The sequence below is a fragment of the Ziziphus jujuba genome, chromosome 12, assembly GCF_031755915.1.
Source record: "Ziziphus jujuba cultivar Dongzao chromosome 12, ASM3175591v1".
NCBI lineage: Eukaryota > Viridiplantae > Streptophyta > Magnoliopsida > Rosales > Rhamnaceae > Ziziphus > Ziziphus jujuba.
Window position 1 is genome coordinate 6,748,509 of NC_083390.1, and position 17,453 is coordinate 6,765,961.

Genomic DNA, 17,453 nt, shown 5'->3' on the forward strand with positions numbered 1-17,453 from the left:
ATATTACACATAAATGAAAGACTTACATATATATATATATATATATATATAGGTAGAATTCATGTCTCTAAGATAATTATAATTGGTGATAAATTAAATAACATAGTAATTAATTAATTAATTAAAAAAAAAAAAAAGAACTACAAAATAAAGAGTGAATAATATGCTCAAGGTTTTAAAAATCTTGGATAAGTGCTTGCAAAACATTAACTTGCAACCTCAAATGCAATATGTAATCGGCGGTCCGAAGGAAAAGCCGGTCGGCCTTCAACCCTTTCCCTCCCGGAATCAGCATTTGCAGCTTCTTCACCTTCATTTCCACGCTCCTCCTCGTTGTTGATGTCGATGTCGATGTCGACATCGACGACGACGACGATGCTTTTCGTGCCGTCCGCCTTCTCCTCCTCTGCCATCTCACCATCTTCTTAGACCCTTTGCACGACACCGCATTGCAACCGTTCATAGTCTTTTCTTTTCTTGGTACGACACCCAAACTAACACTGCGGATGATGTCGTTTCTGTTTTTTCTTTCGCAAATGAGAGAAAGAGAATTGAAGAAGAGTGGGTTCGCAAGCAAATGTTGTAACGAATAAGTGGGGAGGTGGGAGGGCTATAAATTATGGCAAAGAAAGGTCGGGCCATGTGAGCCAAGCCGAGCCGATTTGAAATTTTTTTTTTTTTTTTTTTTTTTTTTGGGGGGGTTGGGGGCCGCGGGGGATGGTGGAGGGGTTGGTTTGTTTTCGGCTTAACGTGGTGTGTTTGAATTTTCTCTCACGAGCACAAAACTACTTGTCGTTTTGTTTAAGTGGGGCATCGGTTGAAATGTGGGACCCCCTCATTTGCCTAGCTTTAAAACGACCCACGCACGTGTCTGACAGCTCTCTCGCACGCTCACGCCAGCCACTAATGCTTTCTGTTACAAATATATATATATATATATATATAATTTTTTTTTTTTCTCCCCTGCGACGCTTTCTTTTGATTTAAAAAGGACATTAAATATATATATATATATATATTTTTTTTTTTTTGGGCGTTAATAAAAGAAAAAAATATAATTTTCACTCTCAAACACATATATAATATATGATATATGAATTGTCCTCGTAATCCCCGAATCCCGACAGTTGCCCTCTCCATTCGTGTCCAGATCTGATCCCCTACGTCACTTCCTATCCAAACCCGCCACATCATAGGGCTCTTAATGAATCAACCTATGATGAGGATTTTTCACTTGGGACCCACAACCAGAAATTATGGGTTTACACGTGCCACTGTTGGTTTTTCCCACATGCGCGTTGTGGTGGTGGTGGTGGTGGTCGTCGTAATGTAATGGTTTTCCTTTTAGTGTTGTCCAACCGAGTTCCAGGAGAGAGAGAGAGAGAGAACTGCTTAGCTGCACCCACCACCGTGCCTGATGTAATCAAATCTTAAAAGAGAGGACGGAAACATTGGCCCACTTAACAAGTTGGGCAACGTCTTGACCGTTGGATCTTGGTGATATACCCTTGCAGTGCCTTCAAAAGGGTATGCTCTATAATATTTGTTCCATAAAAATAAATAAATATATAATTGGTTATCATTTTATTGGCTGGCAAATATTGGATTGACTTGAATATGTAACAAAATTTGAGTGGATAATTTGATCAAGTGGTTTGTAATGTGATTGGTCCCATTATGGTATTGTTTATTTTTAAATAGATTATAATTATATAATTTGAGAAATACCATATTTTTCTTCTTTGGGGAAGCAATGATTGAAATTTTAGAATTATGATTATATATATATATATATAATTACTAACCGCATAAGAAATGTAAAGAGTATGGGCACCATTTTGCCTAGTTGTCCAATGCTTCATAATAATGAGGAAGGATGGTCATTAGTACTATGCATGTTCCATACAATTATGTTTTGGGAAAGTGTTGGATCATATCTACTCCAATTGCAGGATCTCATATATTCTTTTTGTATTTCTTCTATGCCATACGTCTTACGTTTATTGTGCATCGACAAAGTCCGAGATCAAGGCATTTGGATGTGTATATATATATATATATATACAATTGAGTTCTCTAATCTGATTTATTCAAAAAAGAAAAAAAAAAAAAGAGTTCTCTAATAAGAGAATCTTTCATTTTACTATATATATAAAAACGTGGATCTATAGTTTATTAACTAAATTCAAGATCGTGATAAGACATTAAGATCTCTTTATATAATATATATAACAAATTTCAAATAAAACAATCCAAATTATAGTTTTAAAGTTACGACTTGTTTTATTATTTTGAATTTGTTTTTAAAAGAGTTCAATCCAATTAAGCAATAATACCGAAAAAAGAAATCCAATTAAGCAAATCCAAATGCCTTAAAACTCTCAAATCCTCTTGATTTAAGTCTTACAAATTAATATATATATATATATAAAATAGAATATAAGCATGCATGTAGTTAAAGGATTGCAATAGAAAACTAAAAATGAATTTAAATAATAGTTTGATGAGGAATGTCTTGGATTATTGGATATATGTTATCATCAATTGTACCTAATGCAAATGAATATCTGAAGGTTTATTGTTTTTGTTTTTATCTTTTTGCCACAAGATGCAAATATTTTCTCTAATGTGCGAGCTTGGTAGTACCTAATATCACGTTCGATTTAATATTTGACTAGTAGTTTATCTAATACTATAACTTTATTTATTATAAGAAAGTGAACTCGTCTCACATTTCAATAATTAAATGGAAAAGGAATACCACATGACCATATATTTTGTAATAATATAAAAATGTATCTTTTACTAAATAATCTATAATGAGGAGATGTGTTTAGTTAATAAATTTAACTTATATATATATATATATACATATATATGAATATATGTTAAAAAAAAAAAAACTTATATTTGTTAATTTTTTGTTTTGTGTTCCAAATTCCAACATGGACTGAAAGATTCATGATTGGTTTGTTTTTTAAATCCATGGCTATAAATGTAATCCTTGTTTTGTGTTTAACATATATACTAAAGTTGTTGAAACAGTAAAGGATATAGGCACAAAGTAATAAACATCGAGTGTGTACATAGAAGAATACATTAATTAATTATAGTTTGAGGGTGTGGAAAATTTTGTAGAAAATTAAACATTCCTTTATGATGAGTTTCTCAAGTATGATATAACGTGCTAATCGGGAACTCTAAATAATGCTGATACAGCAAAATACACATGGGATGCTTTTATTTGTAGAATAACAGTATAGTCAAATCAATAACCTTTCTTTGCTTAAACAATTAACACAAAATTCATATATCAATCACACGTGAGTCATGTATAATAAAATATTCATGAATATTATTACGAACATTTTAAATTTTTAATTAATTAGACCAATATATATCATAAATAATCTCTATTGGATTGTATTGGGAATTTATATAAATATATATATATGTATATTATATAGTACATAATAAAACCTGTGTTGGTGAAACCTAATAAATCATTTCTATTTAGAATTTATATTTTTAACTTAAAAACTTTTAATTTTGAAATAAAAATCGATGTCGGCTTATATATATATATATATATATATTATTAATTGAGCAAAAAGAAAAAATCTTAAAGACCCTAGGACTTAGACGAGTGGAAAGTATAGCTGCAGAGATATAGGGGTCAACCCCACAATATATATAATTAATATGGAAAATAATATTGCATACAAATAACAAATACGCATTTGAAATTTAAATATGGCATATGCATGCGGAATACGTTGTAACATGGATGAGGTAGCTTAATTAGGGTCCCCACTTAGTAGCTCAGAAAATTCCAGGGTTTGTGAAGACAATAAAAGGCAGTCCATGTGAGATGATGATGACATTTGACAGATGTACATATATCTATATATGCATATATATAAATTTCGCATGCACATATATAACAAATATACACGTACATGGACATAAATGCATGCAGATAATCATTCATGGCATGGTCATGGTCATGGCCATAGTGCTCTATTGTATACAGTATCTGCGGACATGTTCTTCATATATATATATATATATATGTATGGCTCCAGGGCTTCTGAGTTAATGCACAATAGAGTGGACCGATAGGGAAAGAGATTGTGCTTGCATGTGGCTTGTCCGATGTCCCAGTCGCTAATTATACATGTTTAATATTCTCTGCTGCATGCTAGCTCGTGTTTTTAATTATTTGATGTTTAATTTTTTGTTTCTCTCTCTAAGTTTTACTTATTTGTTCTTGTAATTATTAAAACCAGGTAGTTGCTGTTATAAATTCTCTGGTTACAAAAACATACATGCAATCATCTGCAGATTTCTGCTCAAAGAAGAAAAGAAATGAAAAGAAAGGAATTAAATTCGTAGCCATTCTAGTTTTTTTTTTGGTTGTAGTGGTGGCCAATTTTCATGTTGAGCGTTGAGTTTGACTAGGGTTTTAATAATGCATGACCACATAGAAATAGACCATATAATATAATATTATATTTATGCATATATATTACTTGTATATATGTTATTGATAAGCTAATTAGGTTTCATGATGATAGGAAGTACATATATATAATCAATTCAACGGTGGATCCATGACACCTTACACCCCATACCGTGCACGTTATATGTGCCAACTCACTGATCTGGACCATTCATTAGGTAGACATTATATATGTGGAGGGAGTAGTCAAGAACGAAAATACAGTAGGACTACTTGACCAGTTTATAATTTAATTATCTTTTTTGGTGTTTAGTTTATATGTATCAGATATCTCTGACATGTACGTTTCATAGAGGGTTCTTCCATTTTCTTATATATATATATATATATATATATAATTTTCTACAATCAGTTTTTTGGCCAAAAAACCGTGAAACACACTAAAATTATGATGAACTTTCAAATATAACTAAACTTTTTAGGTCAACATCATAATTTCAGCGGTCCTAATTACACTAATTATACACACATATATATAACATATAGTAATTTTTTATGAGTAAATAATTCGGATAAACATTTTATCAGTCTATGAATTATTTTAAAAGTGTGGAATTCTAAATTAAAAGGATAAAGTGAATGTAAACTCAAAAAAACCATTAATATAATTTTCGATATCAATTCTTTAATTCAAAGACAAGTAAATTCACCCAAAAAAAAAAAAAATGTAAGACATGTGAATGACGAAGAATATCATAAGTTGCTATGGAAGATACAAAGTGATGGAAGGTGTTGATGTGTGGATCATATGAAATTAGTAGGGAATGTTTGCAGACATAGGTAAATAAATAAATAAAAGTGTGGTTGAAAACAGAAATAGCAAATTATATAAGGGCGTGTGAGAAGTGAGTGGTGGGAACGGAACGCACATGATTGCACATGTATTATGATATAACATTACCCCGTTCAGTCCCACAATCCACCCAACTTGTTCCCAATCTTTGGCTGCCCTAACCCTTAAGTAATTGCCTGTCAGGTCCCCCCTCATTTTTCTTGCATTCTTTCCTTTGTCCTTTTATATATAAACAGTAATATTCTATTTGACAATGTTGTGCATTTTAAGTTGTTTGATAAACCTCAATTTCATATTATGTAATTTATGAGATATTTTATTATGGGTTATATATACAATGTAAGATACATGATGTGGTCTATGCTAGTAGAATAAAATTTTATCCATATAAATATATATATATATACAGTTTTGTTATAGTTTGTTAGTGAGCTTGCATACTTTTTTGGTTCACAATTATTCATTATTCATGCCCTTTTACATGTGGAGAGATGTATGATTTTTTTATCATTATTATTTTTTTTTTTTTTACACCTTTACATATGTGAAAAGACTTGAGACATCTATTATAAAAAAATAAATATGCAAATTCATTATAGTAAAATTAGATATATACATATAGTTTTATTCCATATGCATCAATCTTTACATTATGGTATGAGGGTCAGCACCAAATACATATATTTTATGTATCATAACATGAACATTGATGGACAAGATAGGAAAATTATATATATAACAAGGTTTTAAAAAACATAAAACATGACAACATTATGTAGTTATGTCTTACGAATCTAGCGAAATCTAAATGTAATAAAGCGTTTCGTTGTTTTTATTATTATTTGAAACTATTAAATAAATAAAGTAATTTATAGTTTGAAAGTCAAAATACATATAAAATATTACTATAATACATGTAATTAACATAAACTAAGAAACATTTATTCATATTAAATTCATGGAAATTCAATATATTTTAAATTTCCAACAAAAAATTAATAAACATCTATTCATAGTAGATTCATGAAAACTTCAAGCTTTCAAAGTTTATAACAAAAAAATTAGTCTCATATATAATACAAGTCTATAATTACTTAACAATTCCTACAATCTAAAATTTAGATATAATATAATGGAACTTATTATCTATCTTTTTACCGAACTCCAATTCATTCCCTTTTGAAAATATGCAGTTTAATATTTATAATTTTTCTTTTATTTTTTTCACTTTTGAACCGGTGAACCAGGCAGTGTAGTGCCCAGGAATTTGTCAAATAGGTTTTTTGCTTTTTTTTTAACACAATTTTTAAAAAAAAATTTCTAATTTCTTATAAAATCTTTTTTTTAAAAATTAATTTAAAAAAAATGATGAAAAATACTAATGAATTATGAAGGCATGGTGCATATTAGGCGATTAATACATCGTTAGCCATCTTTTATTTAACCCTGTTCCAAAACGAGAAGCTTTCTCTAAACCTAAAGCCTCGGAGTGTCAAGGCATGCCTTTTAGAACACTAATATATAGTATAAGTATATATAAATATTTACTTGTTTTAAGTTATATATTTTATGAATTACATGCAATTATATGTATGTTCAATATAAGTTGTTGTCCAAAAGGACATTAGTGTATATATATATTTTAAGGGTGTATTGGACACCAAGAATTATAATTATTTACTTTTATGCAATCTAAATAAATTTTGATCATCAACAACACGAAGAAAAGCTTCTGTTTAGACAACTAAAATTCTTTTATACATGATCAATTTTTTCATTCGAGTATATTTGGTTCTTTAAGCCAAGTATTTTAGACATATTATGGAACTTTACGATTGAGCATCTTTAAATTGAATATATATAACTCCAAACTAGATTTAAAATTATTGATAAATAAAAACTGAATAAAACATTAGATATGTGTTTTTCAAAGGGACAATTATTAGTTGTGTTAATAGATATTTTAGTTATGTAAAAGACTTATGTACGATTCAACTGAACCAAAATTTACAGTGGTAAATCCAAACTGAAAAAGCTCGTGATTACTTTTTGTTTGAGGTCATTTGGCTGCCTTATATATATATATATACCTTTTTGGAAATTGGTATCTTTTTAATTTTCTTTCCTTTTCTCCAAATTTATCTTTACCAAAAAATTGAATTTCTATCTACAAGTCGGCATTGACTTATTATCCTTTCTTTGTCACAAGATATAGCAAAATGAAAAGCTGTAATTTTAATATTTCTCACCTGTTTTCTGTTCATAATTTTTTTGTACTACAAGGGTAAAGAAACATGATTCTATGTTTGCTTGAAAGGAGACATATGAAGGGTCTTCCTTCATGACCACAGTGATGGAATTGTTGTACAATTTTCAAGCTCACCGAATTTCGTGCAACAAATGAAAAAACTCCAGCCTGAATTAAAAAAAAAAAAAGAAAAAAAAGAGCAAGAAATATAAATAATACAGTTTTTTTTTTTTTTGGGTTAATTAGAGAAAATAGAAGTCGGCAATTGGAGCTTAGTGGGCTGGTTGTCCAATCTAGCCACTTGCTGCATGCGCTTGTTTGGAGGGTCATTTTCTTTTGGTATTGTAACATCCCACTAGGTCAAGCCAAACTCATATACTAGGGTGTAATCCGTAAAATTAAATAACATGGCACTTACAAACTTGTAGCTATAATTTGTAATGGCTTACAAAATCTTATAAAATTTTGCTTAGACAAGTTTTATATATAATAATTGGTCGTAATCTGTAGATGATGTGAGTCTTATAGATATCAAATAAAGTAAGCTATATCATTTTATAGTACACGTTTTTTAGTAAATAAAATCTACATTGATTAATATTACTATGTACATGCATTAATTTGTTTATTAACGAGGATATGGTTTGTCTATGATTTATTTATATATCAAAGTTTATTAATGTGTGTAAAGTATTTATATATTGTCACATTTGTATTTAAAATATTGATCAATGAAATAGTAGGTACGTAAATTTAGCAATATTCAAATAAGATTAATAACATAGTTGGATGGAAAACTACCAGCAGGTACAACACCAATAAAGCAAAAGCAACCTAAATAGCTTCTAGTTGTCCCTAGGAACAATTTAGTGGTATAAAGACATTGATCGAAATTTAAATCCTTCCGCTTCAGTATAATATACATATAGATTCAATCGAGTTACAACGTTAAGTTGTTTAGATCGTCCCATACATGGTATAAGATTTTGACCCGAAGCCCATGACACTATCAAAAAACGTCTTTTTTATTTATAAAATAAGAGATACATTATTATTTTATTAATTTAAAAATATAATATAAACTAATGGATTTAAACATCTTTTTTATTTATTAAAAGAAAGATAAATTATTTTATTGATTTAAAATTATAATATAAAATAAACAAATTTAATATATGCGAGAGATTTATAAGAGATAATTATTCATAACCATCAAATTTACTATATAAACTAAACATGAATGAGTAAAATTTTAAAATAATAAATGAAAATTAATACAAAATAATTTAATAATAATAATAATAATTAATAACATTATTTTTTTGAAATAATATAATTAATAACATTTCATTTTGTCATATGAGTAATAAACACCTAGTGCACATAACATTTTTTTTTATTTTCTCTGCGGTTACAATTTTGTTTTATTTTATAGACTTCTCCGTGCTTGGCCCATTATGATATGTAGACTTAGGCCCTTAGTTTATTTTTAAGTGGACTGAGACTCAGACCAGCAAAAGTTTAAAAAAAAGGCCCATGTTACCATTAGTCGTATGACAAATCAAATGGTGCTTCTTTTTGCAATGCCAAAATTTCTTCTCCCACTTGCTTTCTACATAAAATGACCAAAAAACCCACTAACTTTTTCTTTTTTATTTTTAAATATTTTAATCATTATTATTCAGAGAAATAAATAATTTATTATTATTATTATTTTTTTTTTTTCAAATGAGAGCAATCATAAATTATAGTGTCCCCTCCTAAAAAAAAAAAAGACGAAGTTATAGACCCAAAATTGGAAATGGAGTAGAAATCAAGCCTTCTTTACCCTATGGAGGTTTTTCATCCCCATCCCCTCCTCATTTCCGGTATATTAGGGAGTTGAGAATTTTTAATTTTTTTTGAAAGATATATTTAAGACTTTGTTATTATTTTTATTTTTTTATATTCAAATAGAACAATATAAATTATGAAAATAAATAAAAATAATATTTTTTATTATATATATATATATATATGTATGAAAACAGAATGAGCTACGAGATGAGAACCATATTTCTTGTCCTTGCTTAGGGGGTTAAAAAAATTTAACTTGTCACCCCAATTAATCATAGAATCCTCAATTAAAGGCTATTTTAGGAATTTTATACTAATGCAGTGGGAATAGAAATTTACGTGGTGTATAAAGAAGCACTTGTGGACGGCCGGCCATCATAAAAAATAATAAAAATGGTAAACAATAATTTGGGCCCAGGGTGAATTGGTCAATCTACTTGCTCTCCACGCTAACAGTAAAAGCGTCGTTCCCTAAAACGAAGCAATACTTTCAAAACGACAGGGCGCGACAGAGAGAGAAAGAGAGAAAGAAGCGTATATGCTATTACTATCATGTCGTAAGAGCTTCTTCTCTGGTTTCCCTTTCAGTCTTCGCCGCCATTTTTCATCCTCTTCTCGCTCTCTCACAAAACCCTACCTCCGATTATTCTCCTCCTCCTCTGTACAACCTCCTTCATCTCACTCCGCCATGGCGGCGGCGGCGGCGGCTCATCCCAAGGATGAGGCTTACCTCAAAGAGGTTATTCCTAAACGTATTCAGCTCTTCGAGACCATTCAAGCTCAGCAGAAAACTCATTACCAGTCCCTTCCTTCTGATCCCATCAAGTAAAAAAAAAAAAAAATCCCTAATTTTCCTCCATTTCCATTAGTAAATGCGTGTTTTTGTTTGTGATTGTTTGCTGGTTATGGAGTTTTTCTTTTTTTGATAGTTTGCTGGTTTTTTAAGGATAACTTTGCGTGATGGAACCGTGAAGGAGGGGAAGAAATGGACGACTTCGCCTTTGGATGTCGCTAAGGAGATTTCGAAGAGTTTGGCCGCGAATGCTTTGATTTCTCAGGTGAATGGTGTTTTATGGGACATGACTAGGCCCTTAGAGGGTGATTGTGAACTCAAGCTCTTCACTTTCGATTCTGATGAAGGGCGTGACACTTTCTGGCATTCTAGCGCCCACATTCTTGGACAGGTTTAACCACCATTTTATTCATTTCGTAATTTTTTTCTTTTCCCCCAAATAAAGTCTCTGGATTCAACTGGATTGATTTTTGTAATTGATGCAGTCACTTGAGCTTGAGTATGGATGCAAGCTCTGCATTGGACCCTGTACCACCAGAGGAGAGGTGGGTTATATTACACAAGATTAGTGTTTGTTATCATGCTCATATGCTTTGATTGCTTTGAATAGTTTGTAATGCCACCTTGGTGTATCAACGTATTTATGCTATTACTTAAGCAGTTGGTCGGTTTCTGCCTTTGAAATGTTCTAATGCAATGGCAGGGTTTCTATTATGATGCATTTTATGGTGATTTGGGCTTGAATGAAGATCATTTCAAGCGAATTGAGTCAGGGGCAAGCAAGGCTGCCGCGGTATTGTTCATTTTCTCTGTCTTCTTTTTTTGGGGGCGTTGTTGTTTTCTTTTTAAGCAAGCAAATATAAGAAATAAAAAAAGAAAAAGAAAAAAAGAAATGGAAAAAAGATAAGCTTTTGCTTATGGTTAAAGAGCCATGCCTGTACCAGTTGGTATTAGTTTAGCATACTGATTAGTGATTCCAGTCATGATGATTAAGTAAAGACGGTTAGTATGACATAAATGTGGCATGTGTACAGTCACTAAGATACCAAGTATGTCATTTATCTTTCTATGTGAAGTTAGAGCGAAGCAACGACTTTGAAAATTTTATTTTCTCACATTGAGACTCCATGGCTTTTATTCAGGAAAAGCAGCCCTTTGAGCGCATTGAAGTGTCAAGAGAACAGGCACTTGAGATGTTTTCTGACAATAGTTTCAAGGCAAGTAAAGCTGCTTACTTTTGACACAGACAAATTAGTGTTAGATGCTTCTCCTAATCCTGTATACATTACATATTTCTTATATTTTTCTCTATGAACTGATTTAATCAGGTTGAAATTATTAAAGATCTTCCAGAAGACAAAACCATAACAGTATATAGATGTGGCCCTTTGGTTGATTTGTGTCGTGGGCCCCATATACCAAGCACATCATTCGTGAAAGCTTTTGCATGCTTGAAGGTGATGTGTTTTTTCATTTTCTATTTGAGCTGTAGTTTCTAAAACTTTTATTTTTCAAAAATTTATACAAATGCAATGTGATACTTATAGGCATAACTTATACATTTATGATTCCAGGCTTCTTCAGCTTATTGGAGGGGGGATAAAGATCGTGAAAGTTTGCAAAGGGTTTATGGAATATCTTATCCTGATCAAAAACGTTTGAAGGTGATTTACTTTTAGGACTTGCAGTAAGTTCTTTTAAGTCTTGCAAATCAAAGTTTAAAAAGACGTTGCTTTTCCATATCTTTTTATCATGAGTTTAAAATTTTCTGAAAATTATATATTTTGGATGGTAATATATCTTATGTAGGTCATTTTATGTTTCTAAACCATTGTGAATGCGACTGCCAAGTTTTTGGTGGTGAAATTCATATGAAGAATTCAACTTATCTTCTCTTGCATGGACTGGAAAATTCTGTTAGTTCCATATGTTTTGTGTGTTGTTATTGAATGGTTTATTTTCTTATTTAGTGTTGGTATGTTACCCTTCTGCAGGAATACATCCAACGACTGGAAGAAGCGAAGAAGTATGACCATAGATTGTTGGGTACAAAGCAGGAGCTTTTCTTCTGCCATCCACTTAGGTGCATTGTCTTTTTTTATTTATTTATTTATATATGTATATTTTCCTGGTCTTGTCTGATCTTACCTGTTCATGCAAACCGTATTGATTTTTATGTTTCTGCTTTACATTTCAGCCCAGGAAGTTGGTTCTTCCTTCCACTTGGAACACGAGTTTACAACAAATTGACGCAGTTTATACGCGATCAATATAGAGAGAGAGGATACCAAGAGGTTGGCATTCAGTTTTTGAGCTGTAATGGCAATGATATAATTTCAACTTTGGTGCACCTCATTTACACGTTCTTGGCAGGTTATATCACCAAACATGTATAATATGCAACTATGGGAAACATCTGGTCATGCTGCGAATTACAAGGAGAACATGTTTTTATTTGAGGTGAGATTTTGAGCCGTATCATACGATATATGAAAATACTTTTCAATAATGAAGGACCTTTAACTCATGAGCTGAAATCAACGGAGGGCAATTGAGAAAGAGTGAAAATACTATAGAAAATTCATTAGAAGGATATAAATAAGATACTAATCTTTTCAATATGCTAATCTGCATGTGCATGTGTGGGCAATTACATGTCTAGATGCATTTATTTTTGGTTAAATATCCATAAAGCTCAAGGTACTGCATTTTATGGTCTTCTGTATGATTATATCAAGTTCCTGTGCAGATTGAAAAACAGGAATTTGGACTGAAACCAATGAATTGCCCAGGGCACTGTTTGATGTTTCAACACAGAGTTCGTTCTTATAGAGGTAAATTATAGTATATCAACCCTTTTTCCTGAAATATTTTATTTATTTATTTGTTCCACTTTAGTCACTTATGTTATTTATGAAAAACTACGCCACTATTTAATTATTTTAGTTGAACATTTCTCATCAAAGTTGAAACAAACTTTAATGTAGAGCAGTTGAAACTTGTAAATGTTCTAGACTCTAAGTCAATTTGATTCATGTAAAATTTATTGGATAATTGTTAATTTTGCTTATAATAAGCTCTTCGTCTTTTTTATGCGTATCTTCTTGTCCCATTTATGGTATATCATTCTGCAACCCTGCTTACCACTAAGATCATTTGCTTAGATTTTCTGACTTGTCCTCATTATGATGTTTTGGTTGTTTCTGCAGAACTCCCTCTTCGACTGGCTGATTTTGGTGTCTTGCATCGAAATGAGGCCAGTGGTGCGCTTACTGGACTAACTCGTGTTCGGAGATTTCAGCAGGTGGCATTTTAATTTGGTTGTGATGTTGAATTTTGAGTGATGGCTGCATTCTTCAATCCCCAGTTTAATGATAGGCAGCTAAATGAATTCTATTATCTGACATGTGGTTATAATGTTGAATTTTGAGTGATAATAGTGTTAATTGATTCCAGTCTAATGATAGGGATTTCATGGAACCTCTGTTTTAGCTAAATTTTAGTTGTTAGCTAGCTTCCAGATCATCACAATTAAGCTATTGTACCTTCTTTTTTTTTTCTTTGTTTTTTTTTTTTTTGGGGGGGGGGGGGGGGGATCTTTTTGGGGCTGTAAGTACCTTAGTTCATTAAGTTCTTATCTTCTTGGGGAGAACTTAATCTTCTTGGAGAGGGTTGGTCTTAACTGGAATTCTAATATCAATTCGAATGAGTTCATTAAGTTCTTATCTTCTTGGGGAGAACTTAATCTCTTGGAGAGGGTTGGTCTTAACTGGAATTCTAATATTAAACTGCTATAAATTCGAATTTGTTACCCTTGGTTTAAACAAATTTTACTCTTTTGACAATTTTTAGTCCAAATATGTTGCAGGATGATGCCCACATTTTCTGCAGGGAGTCCCAGGTGGGTTGAATTATACTGGAACGCTAGAAAACTATTTAAAACTGTTTTTACTTCTATGCTTATAATGTTTATGGTTTTCATGTTTCAGATAAAAGAAGAAGTGCGGGGCGTCTTAGAATTTATCAATTATGCATACAATGTATTTGGCTTCACTTTTGACTTGAAGCTATCTACGGTATGTCAGTTCATCCTTTATTGGGCTAAATATATTGGACCTTTTGGGTATTATCTTTATGACTGAAAGAAGCAAATTGCTAGTGATGATTGTCTGTCAATTTTCTTACTTGCTCTCTTTATTGGGTACTTGAGCATCTTTTCCTGGTTTGCTCTTTTTGTGTGCAACTTTCTAGGTCTTGTTTTGATGTGTTTCTACCTTAAGTTTGTTGGCTGTCCATCAATTTGTCGCTTTCTGTCTGTTTTTGCATGCATGTTTTGCTTTGTATGCACAGCAGAATAGGGTATTTGTATTTGTTTGTAACACAAGTATTAGTATCTGTTGTAGCTAGAAAAATACCTGGGACAAAGCCTAGCAGAATAGGGTATTTGTATTTGTTTGTAACATAAGTATTAGTATCTGTTGTAGAGGCCAGAGAAATACCTGGGAGAGCTCACTACGTGGGAAAAAGCTGAGGCTGCTCTCACTGAGGCTCTAAATGAGTTTGGCAAACCTTGGCAGGTACTTTTCTTTCTTTGCTGTAATTGCACCCTAGTGTAGCCTACTCTTCTTTCAGTACTTCCAAAGTATATTTTGACCATATAACACTTTTCTCATCTTAGAGAACTTTATTGAGATACACTGTGGGTGTCACAGTTTTTGGATGCTTATATTGTTTGTTATGTTTCACAGATAAATGAAGGAGATGGTGCATTTTATGGACCAAAGATAGATATCAGCGTATCTGATGCATTGAATAGGAAATTTCAATGTGCAACTTTACAGGTTTAAAATGATTTAATTTCTTATCTTTACCATTTCTTAACTTTGTGGAACTATAACTTAAAACGGAGTGATTCTTGTGGATGCAGCTTGATTTCCAGCTTCCTGCTCGATTTGACTTGTATTACTCAGCAGAGGATGAGGCTAAGAGGGAGGTACCTGTTATGATTCATAGAGCTATTTTGGGATCTGTCGAGCGTATGTTTGCTATATTGTTGGAGCACTATAAAGGCAAATGGCCATTCTGGCTAAGTCCACGCCAGGCAATTGTTTGCCCCGTGTCTGAGAAATCTCAGCCATATGCACTGAAGGTAGCTTAATATGTTATCTGTACTTTATTGTTTCTGCATTTGGTTCTAGTACAGTACATCATTTTCTATTACGTCAATATTGTTTTAATTTCTTTTCGTACATGTTTGATATTTGTGTTATCATCATGGTTTCTTATAGGACCAACAGATCTTACAAATATTTCTTAAGCTTTTAGAGCTTATAGCTAATGGTACTTCTATGGCTTGAGTTTTGGCGGTGAAAATAATCCCTTGGGCAAAGCATTAAGCTTGAGTTTGGTTTAAATATCTTATGAGCCATTTAGTAGGCTTGTCTTATTTGGGTTCTTCACCTTATGAGTCAAGTACTAAGTTTCTCTAGTTGCCTCTCAGTGGGCCTAGGGTGGACTAATGAAGATCCATTACATTGGCGTGTTTGGTAGTTCTCATTTTCATATTTCATTATATCGGCAATATTTATTGAATATTATGAAGTGTTTTGGCCACCATTATATATATATATATATATATATATATATTTGTCCCCTTTAGTGTATCTAATATTTCCCGGTTGGATTCTTCCATAGAGTATTGTGAGGTATTTCTATAGGGGTTGGTAAGAATCGGTTGTAGTATCATATATATATATAAGTTGAGGTACACCAAACCTTTTTCCTTGAAGTGGTTGTGCAATCGTCCGATTAAAATTTATTCTGGCCGGAATATTTTTTAGGTTAATTTCTACTTTCTGAAGTGACTGAATGTTTATTTTTTGTTGCATGATTGTAGGTAAGGGATCAGATTCATGAAGCTGGTTACTATGTAGATGTTGACACAAGTGATAGAAAGATCCAAAAGAAGGTACTGCAATCGAAACTCCTTCACATGCTGCTGCTTTATTCTTTAACAACAGTAACTTACAATTATTGTTTTCAATCTTTTGGTGTTTGCTAGAGGTCATGTTTAACCAGAAATATTAAAATTGGCTCAAGTTGTGGTCTGTTGATGTCAGACTCATCAAATGCACATTGTTAGATGCATGTCTTAATAAGATATTGACTGCTGCGTTCTAAATGTTTGCGTAGCTCAAAGCTTTAATAATGAATTTGTGCTGAGAAGGCTTAAGTTATTGTATCAAATATTTTTCAAAATATTTAAGGACAGTAGGAAATTACATTTTTTTTTTTCAATATCAATGTCATATTTTGATTTAATTAGTGGTGGTTGATAGCGATGTTGAAAGAGAGTGCTAGGTGATGTGAACAAAAAGCTTTTTAAAGTTAATTAATTCATCTGATATTATGTGTCATGCTACATAAAGGTCAAGGTCTGAGGAAGGTTTGATGTTATTTTTCCTTTGTTTAGTTTTCTCTTGTCTTTTGTGGTTTCTGTTTGTTTACTCGTCTGTTTTGGTCCCTGCAGGTACGAGAAGCTCAGCTGGCCCAATATAACTATATTTTGGTGGTTGGCGAGGAAGAAGCTAACACTGGACAGGTTCTAACCATCATGAATTATTTTGTTTATATTTGTTGGTGGCCACTCTTGGTTAGATGGTTTGTCATGCATGATCATTATGTATTACACTTTGGTACAAGCATACAGTTACTAGATGTGAATTTATTCCACTAGCTCTTTGTATGTACTGTAAGCTGCAAATCATTGTGTTTTTGGTGCAACCCTGATTCATATGAAGTTCCTTAAGTGTCTGGCATATATGAAGCTTGCTTGATATACTTGTCGTGCATCGACCATTTTGTCAAAGTAATCCTTGAACAATGTTTACAGGTTAGTGTAAGAGAGAGAGATAAGTCGGATCATCCGGTTATGAGCATTGATAATCTACTCAAACGTTTCAAAGAAGAAACTGATGCATTTCGCTAGTGGCTGTTTTGTTTTGAAGAATGCTTGAGTGATTTGAATTGAATACAAGATGTAAAAGGTGAACCTCATTTGTTATGTTATTTTAGATGCTAACTGTCTCTTTTGGATCCAAGAAAATCTATATTTTCTGGGTGATAATTTACATTTTTATTTTTTAGTTTATTTTAGGATTTTTTTTTTTCCTGGTCAATAAGACTAGAAATTTGCATGTTTTGCCTCGCATAAGTTCCTCTACTAAATGATTGACAGACTAATATTCTTTGGATTTGATCA

General features: G+C 31.9%; 1 protein-coding gene across 1 annotated transcript; it reads left to right on the top strand.

The window, feature by feature from the left end:
- The first annotated feature begins 9,885 nt into the window (after positions 1 to 9,885).
- On the top strand, positions 9,886 to 17,453 carry LOC107428744 (threonine--tRNA ligase, mitochondrial 1). The gene is made up of 20 exons (XM_016039332.4): positions 9,886 to 10,224; positions 10,346 to 10,583; positions 10,678 to 10,737; positions 10,896 to 10,985; positions 11,335 to 11,409; positions 11,521 to 11,649; positions 11,767 to 11,856; positions 12,187 to 12,275; positions 12,390 to 12,486; positions 12,566 to 12,652; positions 12,942 to 13,026; positions 13,402 to 13,496; positions 14,061 to 14,093; positions 14,182 to 14,268; positions 14,677 to 14,769; positions 14,941 to 15,033; positions 15,120 to 15,341; positions 16,089 to 16,160; positions 16,722 to 16,793; positions 17,085 to 17,453. The coding sequence occupies exons 1-20, from the start codon at positions 9,938 to 9,940 to the stop codon at positions 17,178 to 17,180; spliced, it is 2,190 nt and encodes a 729-aa protein (XP_015894818.3). The 5' UTR covers positions 9,886 to 9,937; the 3' UTR covers positions 17,181 to 17,453.

Coding starts and splice junctions, on each gene's coding strand:
- LOC107428744 (XM_016039332.4), top strand. CDS start 9,938: ATGCTATTACTATCATGTCGTAAGAGCTTCTTCTCTGGTTTCCCTTTC. Junction 10,225..10,345: donor CTTCCTTCTGATCCCATCAA/GTAAAAAAAAAA, acceptor TGGTTTTTTAAG/GATAACTTTGCGTGATGGAA. Junction 10,986..11,334: donor GGGCAAGCAAGGCTGCCGCG/GTATTGTTCATT, acceptor GCTTTTATTCAG/GAAAAGCAGCCCTTTGAGCG.